The sequence below is a fragment of the Mesoplodon densirostris genome, chromosome 2 (genome assembly GCF_025265405.1).
Source record: "Mesoplodon densirostris isolate mMesDen1 chromosome 2, mMesDen1 primary haplotype, whole genome shotgun sequence".
NCBI classification, from domain to species: domain Eukaryota; kingdom Metazoa; phylum Chordata; class Mammalia; order Artiodactyla; family Ziphiidae; genus Mesoplodon; species Mesoplodon densirostris.
The window spans coordinates 69,843,545-69,856,597 of NC_082662.1; the positions used below are offsets into that span (position 1 = coordinate 69,843,545).

Sequence of the window (13,053 nt, forward strand, 5' to 3'; positions counted from 1 at the left end):
TTTAATAGCATGGTGCAGCGCACTTTCAAATCTAATCATAATTGTACACTTAGTGTCAGTATATATATATACTGAATATATAGAGATATATATATATGTGTGTAATGTATATAATCTAAGTGCTTAAGAGCATGGATTTTGGAGCCAGACTGTCTGGATTCAGATATCTAACCTTTATTGTGTACCCATGGACAAGTTATTGAACCTCTCTACATCTTAGTTTCCTCATTTGTAAAATGGTGAAAATAACTGTGCCTACTTCTTAAATCATTGAATGAGTTAATATAGAAAGCAGTTAGAGTAGTGTTTGGCATATAATAAGTGCTTTATTTATTTATTATGTATTTTTATCTTTTTATTATTATTTTTTTTGACCTCGCAGCACAGCTTTTGGGATCTTAGTTCCCTGACCAGGGATTGAACCCATGCCCCCTGCAATGGAAGCACAGAGTCCCAACCACTAAATCGCCAGGGAATTCCCAATAAGTGCTTTAAAAATGTTAACTGCTATTATTATAGTAACAGATTTAACAACAAGAAATAAAATTGAAATAAGAAAACATTGATTCCAAATCTCATTGCAAGAATTTAAGAACGGAATATATGTAATTTTTTAAACTTTCAGACTTTCTTGATCAGCTTTCATTAATGATGTTCTGAGGTCTATATCTCCAAAATTTTAATTTTCTAGATGTTTGTTTGAAAATGTTGTTATTGGGTTGGCCAAATTTCATTCAGGTTTTTCCGTAAAACGTTATGGAAAAACCCAAACAAACTTTTTGGCCAACCCAATATTTTGGGTAGTTACAGTTGGATAATACCTACACATTTTAGATATCACTGGCGGTCAATTTAGTGAAAAGACATAGAAATATCATTAATTAATCAAATCATAAATTTCAATGAGTATTTAATTAATTTAATTAGCATTACATTAGAATTTTAATTATAAAATCATAAAATTTGAATTGTATATAAAATATTTCCAGATAATGTTTTATCCATTTAATAACCATAGTTCATAGTAAAAAAAAATCCATGAAAATTACAGAATGAGAACTTTCTTTTATTATGTAAGAGACTCAGTGTGTGTATACTTGAACCTCAATTTAAGTACACACACACAGACACACACACTTTTTTTTTTTGGAAGATAAATTGTAGAATTTTTAATCAATGAAATACTATACAGCAATAGAAAATAATTAACTACAGGTAGCCCCATCAACACAGATAAATCTAAAAAAAACTACAAGATTCAGCAAAACTGCAAGTCAATAGGACCACATACAGTATAATTTCTTATATGTAAAATTCAAAAGCTGCAACACTGAACAAATTTTTACATATTCAAACAAAGCAAAAGAATAACAAACACAAAATTAAGCATATTAGTTTCCTCTGAAAAGCCAGCAAAAGGTGGATGGGCTCTTGAAGGATACACGAGGACCTTCAAGAGTACTGGAAACGTTCCATATCTTAAACTGAGTAAGACCCACATCTGTGTGTTGGTGTTACTTTTATTTATTTATTTATTTATTTATTTTAACATCTTTATTGGAGTATAATTGCTTTACAATGGTGTGTTAGTTTCTGCTTTATAACAAAGTGAATCAGTTATACATAAATATATGTTCCCATATCTCTTCCCTCTTGCGTCTCCCTCCCTCCCACCCCCCCATCCCACCCCTCCAGGTGGTCACAAAGCACCGAGCTGATCACCCTGTGCTATGCGCCTGCTTCCCACTAGCTATCTGTTTAATGTTTGATAGTGTATATATGTCCATGCCACTCTCTCACTTCGTCCCAGCTTACCCTTCCCCCTCCCTGTGTCCTCAAGTCCTTTCTCTAGTAGGTCCACACACATGTTTTATGTTTGTTCTGGGAGAGTTAATGTTTAATAAAGCTTTTAAATGATTCCTTAAGAATTTTAAACAATTAATCTTATCCATTTAAAAATTTGACTTGCTTGAGAAGTTTTATTTAACTTGGGTACATCTTTATTTGGAATTTTTCCAAATTTGATTTTTTAAATCATATGAGACATTATAAAGGAAGGGGATTTTGGTCAAGAATACTAGAACAAAGAAACATTTCTGTGTAAGGTGGCTGAGTCTGTGCCTTTTGATTTATAATTCATTCCTGTCTTTGATGAATCCCAGTTCTTAGTAGTGAGTTGTTTCTTGGTTAGGTAAATGAAGAGGAGGAAAACCAAGACACAGAAAACATTTTTAAAGGGTACCGCCCTGGTAAACTCAAACTCAGTTTTGAAGAAATAGAAAGACAAAGGAGAGAAGATGAAAAAAGGAAAGCAGAAGAAGAAGCCAGAAGAAGAATAGAGGAAGAAAAGAAGGCATTTGCTGAAGCAAGGAGAAGCATGGTAAGACAGAATATGACTGGAGAAGGTCATTGGGATTCAGTATGTTATGAGAATCATTCAACTTTGGGGAATACCCTATTATTTCTGAACTTATATGCCAAAAGTAGGGATGACATATAAGTTATTAAAGTCTCCTATGGCATAACACTGTCAGTTAAAGGTGTTTGCTTCATTATAGTGTTGAGAAGGTTCTGATTAAATTGCTATGCCTAGCATAGAGGAGTGTATGTTATCGTCCTTCTCTGGGAAGGCATGTTTTCCAGAACTAAGTATCTAAGCGAGGAGGGAGGGGGGTTCCTACCCCCACCTTTCCTTCCCTCCTCTCCATTCTCTTCTCCTTTCCACATTTCCTCCTTCCCTCCCTCACTCCTTCCTTCCTTTCCTCCTTTCTTTCCAGTATCCATCCCATCTGGGATATATTAAATGATCAAAGCCATTTAATCACAATTAGTTAACTCTCCAAAATGCTTACCATCACTCTGGATATTGCTACTAAACTTAACTCTGTTACAAAGTTATACTTCTTATACCATTTTTTAAATTTTTATTTATTTATTTTGGCTGCGTTGGGTCTTCGTTGCTGTGCACGAGCTTTCTCTAGTTGTGGAGATCAGGGGCTACTCTACACGGGCTTCTCACTGCGGTGGCTTCTCTTGTTGTGGAGCACGGGCTCTAGGTGCGTGGGCTTCAGTTGTCACTCGCGGGCTCTAGAGCGCAGGCTCAGTAGTTGTGGCACATGGGATTAGTTGCTCCACGGCATGTGGGATCTTCCCAGAACAGGGATCAAACCCGTGTCCCCTGCATTGGCAGGCGGATTCTTAACCACAGAATCCAGGGAAGCCTCTATACCATTTTAATGTTTGTTAAATGAGAAACTTTATTTTTAAGTAAGTTGACACGTGAACGCTGCATCCCCTTCCTGAAACATTTTAATTGGCTTCAATGATATCATGACTTGGTTTTCTTCCTGTGTCTGGGTGAGCTTCAGACAGATATATCCAAGTGTTTATTTGGCTTCATCACCCACCCAGATGCTCAAATCAGAAACCTGAGAGCCTTAAGCACTTCCACCTCTCATTCATGCCTCACATCCAGTCATTCACTGTCTCATTTCCTATATCACTCTAAAAATTGATCAGTTTTCCCCCATTTCCCACTACCACTACTATAATGCAGGTCACTGTTATCCCTTGCCTCAGGCCAACTCCTAATTAATTTGCTTTCTTGCCTATAATCCATTCTTTTCCTATAAAGCCAGAAGTGCCTTTCTTAAAAAAAAAAAAGTAAATTTGATTATGTTACTATTTTGCTTAAAAATTTTCCACGTCCCTTAAAACAAAAATCCAAACACTAAAATTTTAAAATAAATTTCTTTATAACCTTGCCGTAGTATTTTCTCCAGTTTCATTTCTTGATTCTTCCTTTTTTAAAAAAAAATAAATATTTATTTATTTATTTTTGGCTGCATTGGGTCTTTGTTGCTACATGTGGGCTTTTTCTAGTTGCGGCGAGTGGGGGCTACTCTTTGTTGCAGTGTGTGGGCTTCTCATTGCGGTGGCTTCTCTTGTTGCGGAGCACGGGCTCTAGGCACACGGGCTTCAGTAGTTGTGGCTCTCAGGCTCTAGAGCGCAGGCTCTAGAGCAACTAAGCAGCTCACGGGCTTAGTTGCTCCATGGCATGTGGGATCTTCCCGGACCAGGGCTCGAACCCCTGTCCCCTGCATCAGCAGGCAGATTCTTAACCACTGCGCCACCAGGAAAGTCCCTCTTGATTCTTCCTTAATCTGCCATGTTTGTTCCAGACATACTAAATTTCTTTCCATTTCTTCAAAATGCTATGCTCTCATCTCTGGAACTTCATAAATGCTATATGAAACGTGTCTCTCTCTTTTCCCTGTGCTGAGCTATCTCCTATTCATATATTCCATTTCCTCTGGAAGCCTTTCCTGATAATACAAGTTCCAGAAAGGTGTTCCTTTCATGTATTCTTAGAGCATTTAGTGCTCCCCTAGCACAGCACTAGTGCTGTATTGTTGTGGCTTATGGCCATCTTCCTCACTCAGTGAGGCTGAGACCACATCAAGCACATGGCACGGGACTTCACTGAAGTCCGCGCACTCTAGGGCCCGCGTGCGTCAACTACTGAGCCCACGTGCTGCAACTAAGGAAGCCCACGTGCCTAGAGTCCATGCTCCACAACAGGAGGAGCCACTGCAATGAGTAGCCCACTCACCGCAACAAAGAGTAGCCCCTGCTCACCACAACTAGAGAATGCCCGCGCACAGCAATGAAGACCCAATGCAGCCCAAAAAAAGGAAAAAGACGGTGCTTGGACTTAGGAAAAGAAAAGCACACGGCACAATGCATTCTAGTGTAACAAACTTCCTGTAAATGCTTGTGGAATAAGTGATTTATTTTATTTTATTATTTTTTGTTGAAGTAGAGTTGATTTACAATGCTGTGCCAATCTCTGCTGTACAGCATAGTGACTCAGTTATACACATTTATACATTCTTCTTTTTAATATTCCTTTCCATTATGGCTTATCACAGGATATTGAATATAGTTCCCTGTGCTATACAGTAGGACCTTGTTGTTTATCCGTCCTATATATAATAGTTCACATCTGCTAATCCCACACTCCCAGTCCTTCCCTTCCCCCACCCCCTCCCCCTTGGCAACCACAAGTCTGTTCTCTATGTCTGTGAGTCTGTTTTGTAGATAGGTTCATTTGAGCCATATTTTAGATTCCACATATAAGAGATATCATATGGTATTTGTCTTTCTCTTTCTGACTTCACTTAGTATGATAATCTGTAGTTACATCCATGTTGCTGCAAATGGCATTATTTTGTTCTTTTTTATGGCTAAATTGGAATAAGTGATATTAATACTGTCTTATTAGGTAATCCTCGATTCACAAATGGTTTCTACACAGAAACCCTACAAACATTCTGAAAGCACTTAATTTCTGGAGAATCAGCTGGTTCAGAAGTGGTAGATAAGAAGTAGCTGTGAAGATCAGGAAATCTAGTCCTGGGAGCAGATTTTTAGGCCAAATCTGCTGTTTTGTAATGACTCACTAGTGGAAAAAGTGCAGGGAAGGAAAATGGCATTAAACCAAAACTCTGGTTTCCTAAAGACATTTCTATATCAGGAAAGGAAAGAGAAACTTTTTCCTTCATTTATGTTGTTTTCTTATCTAGGGCCAAGTATTGTCATTTCATATTATTGCTCAGTTAACATATATTAATAAAATTTTTTTTGGCAATCTGTGGATTTTAAGACCATATAAACATTATTTCTAAGTTGAACTGGTTCTGTGGTAAAGCCTGTCATATATAAAACTTGGAACAAATAATAATTACCCTGTACCTCTCTTATTCCTGTGTCTAGTTCAGCCACAGGGACACAATTCAAGTGAGAGGTTTACGTATATACTTTCAGGGGTTAGAATTAGGTCATTGCTTTTCATGGCAAAATGTACTCCAAGTCAGTGATTTAAAAGCAGAGTTTCTATTTGCAATTTAGAGATTGCCTATATACAGGGAATGATATTGTAATAATAAAACTGCTATTTGGGAGCTTACCATAGTGTCAGACACACTGAAAAGTGTTTCCAAACTTTATGTAATTCTCATGACAACTCTATGAAAGTTGTCACAGATAAGGAAACTCAGATTTAGAGAGGCTATTTAACTTGCCCAGGGTCATAACTAAATGGCAGTTAGACATGTAATTCATGAAATTACAAAAAGGTAGTCTAAATAGTTATTTATAATTTTATTAGAAAGACTTTTAAAGTTTGGAATTTCACCTTTTCCACATAGTATTTGTGTTGACTTTGGACAAGTTACTTTTTAGTGCCTCAGTGTCCTCATCTATAAAATGGGGATATTAATAACACCTACTTCACAGGGTTACAGAAAAATAAGTCAATACACATAAAGTGCTTAGAATTGTACCTGACAGCTATAAGTATTAACTATTATTATTTATTTTTAATTACCCTGACAGTAAATAAATCAGCACAATAAATCACAGCATTAACTGATTTTTGCCTGATTATGAAGGGGTCATGATATCTAATTCATTCAGGTAAAAACCATGATTTAACTGAAATGTTCTATTTTAATTACCAGAATGGAGGTTCATTTTAATCCAATTAAAACGTTTTCCCAATATTAGAACATCTTTTTAATTTTTTTAATTAAAAAAAGTTTTGTTAGAACATCTTAATGTCTAATTCAAATTACTCATAGTATAAAGTCAAAGTATTTATTTGTGTTCACTGGAATGGAGACTTTATGGTCACCATTTTCTCTGTTACTACAAAATACTTTAGTCTTACAGTTTCTAATAATTCCTTCTTGTTTATTGTTTTATACTTTTAAAGAGAATTTTTGGTTTTTAGTTCAATGTGAAACCTTTCTATTCAAGAAATATTCCCTTTGTAGTATGTATAATTCTGTCAAGAGTGATAAAAGAATTATTTTAAATAGGTAGTATATGATGACTCCCCAGAGATGTATAAAACAATCTCGCAAGAATCTCCTCTTACACCGGGAAAACTAGAAATTAATTTTGAAGAATTATTAAAACAAAAAATGGAAGAAGAAAGACGACGAACAGAGGAGGAACGGAAGCATAAGCTAGAGATGGAAAAACAGGAATTTGAACAACTGAGACAAGAAATGGGAGAGGTAAGACTTTAAGAAATGTCCATTTTTATTCCACAAATATTTATTAATCTCAGTATTTCACATGCATTACCTTACAATAACTTTCTAAGTATTATTATTCACATAAAGGACACTCCTATGAGGCATTTGGTACAAGTTTCAGCATAGTTGAGTGTACCTTTCCAGCCTGCTATAACTCTACTCCTTCTTGCTAGTTTGAAAAATATATAAGATTCCAAGTGACTGAGATATTACTGTAGTACGTAAGTAAATATTTCTTCCTATATACCTCACAATTGTGTGAGATTACACCATGATTGAGAACTGTCACTCTAGAGTACTTAATATACCCATTTATACTTATTTTCCTTGAAACAGAATTAAACTGGTAATCAAAATAAGAAAACACTATAAGAGTACCATGGATGTTAATAGGAATATCAGTTTGGCAAGTCTTTGAATAATTTTACAGGCATACTGCACTTCATTGTGCTTCACTTTATTGCACTTCGCAGGTACTGCACTTTTTACAAATTGAAGGTCTGTGGCAACCCTGCATGGAGCAAGTCTGTTGCCACCATTTTTCCAACAGCATTTGCTCACTTTGTGTCTCTGTGTCACCTTTTGGTAATTCTCTCAATATTTCAAACTTTTTCATTATTATTATATTTGTTATGGGGATCTGTGATCAGTGATCTTCATTGTTACTATTGTAGTTGTTTGGGGGTACCACAGACTGCTCCCATATAAGATGGTAAACATAATCGATAAGTGTCTATGTTCTGACTGCTTCACTGACCGGCTGTTTGCCCATCTCTTTCCCTCTCTTCAGGCCTACCTGTTCCCTTACACAACAGTATTGAAATTAGGCCAATTAATGGTCTCTGAGTGTTTAAGTGAAAGTAAGAGTCGCACATCTCTCACTTTACACTTGGCCAAGAAGCGATTTGTCTCACTTTAAATTAAGCTAGCAAGATTAAGCTTAGTGAGGAAGGAACGTCAAAAGCTGAGACAGATAGGCCAAAATCTAGGCCTCTTGTGCCAAACCATTAGCCAAGATGTGAATGCAAAGGAAAAGTTCTTGAAGGAAATTAAAAGTGCTCCTCCAGTGAACACACAAATGATAAGAAAGTGGAAGAGCCTTACTGTCGATGTGGAAAAAGTTTTAGTGGTCTGGATAGGTCACATAAGCCACAACATTCCCTTAAGCCAAAGCCTACTCCAGAGCAAGGCCCTAACTCTCTTCAATTCTATGACGACTGAGAGATGAGGAGGCTGCAGAAGAAAAGTCTGAAGCTACCAGAGGTTGCTTCTTGAAGTTTAAGGAAAGAAGCTGTCTCCGTAACGTAAAAGTGCAAGGTGAAACAGCAAGTGCTGTTGTAGAGGCTGCATAAGTTATGCAAAAGATCTAAGATAGTCAAAATGAAGGTGGCTACACTAAACAATAGATTTTCAATGTAGACAAACAGGCTTGTATTGGAAGAAGATGCCATCTAGGACATTTTAGGTAGAGAGGAGAAGTCAATGCCTGGCTTCAAAGCTTCAAAAGACAGGTTGACTCTCTTGTTAGGGGGTAAAACATAGCAGGTGACTTTAAGTTGAAGCCAATGCTTACTTACCATTCTGAAAAGCCTAGGGTCCTTAAGAATTCTGCTAAATCTACTTTGCCAGTGCTCTATAAATGGAACAGAGAACCTAGATAAAGCAATCTATTCACAACCTGGTTTACTGAATATTTAAAGCCCACTGTTAAGACCTACAGCTCAGGAAAAAAGATTCCTTTAAAATATTACTGCTCATTAATAGCGCACCTGAAAGAAACTTCTCTAGGCAGGAGACACAAGAGAAGGAAAAGACATACAATAACAAACTCAAAATAATTAAGAAAATGGTAATAGGAACATATATATCGATAATTACCTTAACTGTAAATGGATTAAATGCTCCAACCAAAAGACACAGACTGGCTAAATGGATAAAAAAACAAGACCCATATATATGCTGTCTACAAGAGACCTACTTCAGACCTAAGGATGCATACAGACTGAAAGTGAGGGGATGGAAAAAGGTATTCCATGCAAATGGAAATCAAAAGGAAGCTGGAGTAGCAATTCTCATATCAGACAAAATAAACTTTAAAATAAAGACTATTACAAGAGACAATGAAGGACACTACATAATGATCAAGGGATCAATCCAAGAAGGAGATATAACAATTGTAAATATTTAGGCACCAAACATAGGAGCACCTCAATACATAAGGCAAACGCTAACAGCGATAAAAGGGGAAATCGACAGTAACGCAATCATAGTAGGGGACTTTAACACCCCACTTTCACCAATGGACAGATCATCCAAAATGAAAATAAATAAGGAAACACAAGCTTTAAACGATACATTAAACAAGATGGACTTAATTGATATTTATAGGACATTCCATCCAAAAACAACAGAATACACTTTCTTCTCAAGTGCTCATGGAACAGTCTCCAGGATAGATCATATCTTGGGTCACAAATCAAGCCTTGGTAAATTTAAGAAAATTGAAATCATATCAAGTATCTATTCCGACCACAACACTATGAGACTAGATATCAATTAGAGGAAAAAATCTGTAAAAAATACAAACACATGAAGGCTAAACAATACACTACTTAATAACCAAGAGATCACTGAAGAAATCAAAGAGGATATCAAAGAATACCTAGAAACAAATGACAATGAAAGCCGACGACCCAAATCCTATGGGATGCAGCAAAAGCAGTTTAAAGAGGGAGTTTATAGCAATAGAATCCTACCTTAAGAAACAAGAAACATCTCAAATAAACAAGCTAACCTTACACCTAATGCAATTAGAGAAAGAAGAAAAAACCCCAAAGTTAGCAGAAGGAAAGAAATCATAAAGATCAGACCAGAAATAAATGAAGGAAACAATAGCAAAGATCAATAAAACTAAAAGCTGGTTCTTTGAGAAAATAAACAAAATTAATAAGCCATTAGCCAGATTCATCAAGAAAAAAAGGGAAAACACTCAAATCAATAGAATTAGAAATGAAAAATGAGATGTAACAAATGACACTGCAGAAATACAAAGGATCATGAGAGATTACTACAAGCAACTCTATGCCAATACAATGGACCACCTGGAAGAAATGGACAAATTCTTAGAAAAGCACAACCTTCCGAGACTGAACCAGGAAGAAATAGAAAATATAAACAGACCAATCACAAGAACTGAGATTGAGACTGTGATTAAAAATCTTCAAACAAACAAAAGCCCAGGACCAAATGGCTTCACAGGCAAATTCTATCAAACATTTAGAGAAGAGCTAACACCTATCCTTCTCAAACTCTTCCAAAATATAGCAGAAGGAGGAACACTCCCAAACTCATTCTACAAGACCACTATCACCCTGATACCAAAACCAGACAAAGATGTCACAAAGAAAGAAAACTACAAGCCAATATCACTGATGAACATAGATGCAAAACTCCTCACCAAAATACTAGCAAACAGAATCCAACAGCACATTAAAAGGATCATACACCATGATCAAGTGGGGTTTATCCCAGGAATGCAAGGATTCTTCAATATATGCAAATCAATCAATGTGATACACCATACTAACAAATTGAAGAATAAAAACCATATGATCATCTCTATAGATGCAGAAAAAGCTTTCAACAAAATTCAACACCTGTTTATGATAAAAACCCTCCAGAAAGTAGGCATAGAGGGAACTTATCTCAACATAATAAAGGCCACATATGACAAACCCACAGCCAACATCGTTCTCAATGGTGAAAAACTGAAACCATTTCCACTAAGATCAGGAACAAGATAAGGTTTCCCACTCTCACCACTGTTATTCAACATAATTTTGGAAGTTTTAGCCACAGCAATCAGAGAAGAAAAAGAAATAAAAGGAATCCAAATCAGAAAAGAAGAAGTAAACCTGTCACTGCAGATGACATGATGCTAAACATAGAGAATCTTAAAGATGCTACCAGAAAACTACTAGAGCTAATTAATGAATTTGGTAAAGTAGCAGGATACAAAATTAATGCACAGAAATCGCTTGCATTCCTATACACTAATGATGAAAAATCTGAAACAGAAATTAAGGAAACACTCCCATTTACCATTTCAGCAAAAAGAATAAAATACCTAGGAATAAACCTACCCAAGGAGACAAAAGATCTGTATGCAGAAAACTATAAGACACTGATGAAAGAAATTAAAGATGATACAAATAGATGGAGAGATATACCATGTTCTTGGATTGGAAGAATCAACATTGTGAAAAGGACTATACTACCCAAAGGAATCTACAGATTCAATGCAGTCCCTATCAAACTACCAATGGCATTTGTCACAGAACTAGAACAAATAATTTCACAATTTGTATGGTAACACAAAAGACCCCGAATAGACAAAGCAATCTTGAGAAAGAAAAACAGAACTGGAGGAATCAGGCTCCCTGACTTCAGACTATACTACAAAGCTACAGTAATCAAGACAGTACGGTACTAGCACAAAAACAGAAATATAGATCAATGGAACAGGATAGAAAGCCTAGAGATAAACCCACGCACATATGGTCACCTTATTTTTGATAAAGGAGTCAAGACTACACAATGGAGAAAAAAGACAGCCTCTTCAATAAGCGGTCTGGGAAAACTGGATAGCTACATGTAAAAGAATGAAATTAGAACACTCCTTAACACGATACACAAAAATAAGCTCAAAATGGATTAAAGACCTAAATGTAAGGCCAGACACTATCAAACTCTTAGAGGAAAACATAGGCAGAACACTCTATGACATAAATCACAGCAAGATCCTTTTTGCCCCACTTCCTAGAGAAATGGAAATAAAAACAAAAATAAACAAATGGGACCTAATGAAACTTATAATCTTTTGCACAGCAAAGGAAACTATAAACAAGACAAAAAGACAACCCTCAGAATGGGAGAAAATATTTGCAAATGAAGCAACAGACAAAGGATTAATCTCCAAAATTTACAAGCAGCTCATCCAGCTCAATATCAAAAAAACAATCAACCCAATCCAAAAATGGCCAGAAGACATAAATAGACATGTCTCCAAAGAAGATATACAGATTGCCAACAAACACATGAAAGAATGCTCAACATCACTAATCATTAGAGAAATGCAAATCAAAACTACAATGAGGTATCACCTCACACTGGTCAGAAAGGCCATCATCAAAAAATCTACAAACAGGGCTTCCCTGGTGGCTCAGTGGTTAAGAGTCCGCCTGCCGATGCAGGGGACATGGGTTCGTGCCCCGGTCCAGGAGGATCCCACATGCCGCGGAGCAGCTAGGCCCGTGAGCCATGGCCGCTGAGCCTGTGCGTCCGGAGCCTGTGCTCCGCAGCGGGAGAGGCCACAACAGTGAGAGGGCCGCGTACCGCAAAAAAAAAAAAAAAAAACCTACAAACAATAAATGCTGGAGAGGGTGTGGAGAAAAGGGAACCCTCTTGCACTGTTGGTGGGAATGTGAATTGGTACAGCCACTATGGAGAACAGTATGGAGGTTCCTTAAAAAACTAAAAATAGAACTAACATACGACCCAGCAATCCCACTACTGTGCATATACCCCAAGAAAACCATAATTCAAAAAGAGTCATGTACCATAATGTTCATTGCAGCTCTATTTACATTAGCCAGGACATAGAAGCAACCTAAGTGTCCATCGACAGGTGAATGGATAAAGAAGATGTGGCACATATATACAATGGAATATTACTCAGCCATAAAAAGAAACGAAATTGAGTTATTTGTAATGAAGTGGATGGACCTAGAGTCTGTCATACAGAGTGAAGTAAGTCAGAAGGAGAAAAACAAATACCATATGTTAACACATATATATGGAATCTAAAAAAAATGGTTATGAAGAACTTACAGGCAGGACAGGAATAAAGACGCAGACGTAGAGAATGGACTTGAGGACTTGGGGAGGGGGA

At 36.7% G+C, this 13,053-nt stretch overlaps 1 protein-coding gene across 2 annotated transcripts in view; it reads left to right on the plus strand.

Annotated features, from left to right (window-relative positions):
• The window catches only part of NEXN (nexilin F-actin binding protein), a 58,592-nt gene that overhangs the window by 34,208 nt on the left and 11,331 nt on the right, over nt 1–13,053 (plus strand). For both annotated transcript variants that reach the window (XM_060089990.1, XM_060089991.1), the window contains exons 8-9: nt 2,192–2,380; nt 6,882–7,082. In XM_060089990.1, the coding sequence (XP_059945973.1) occupies nt 2,192–2,380; nt 6,882–7,082 (390 nt within the window). The remainder of the gene's footprint in view (nt 1–2,191; nt 2,381–6,881; nt 7,083–13,053) is intronic.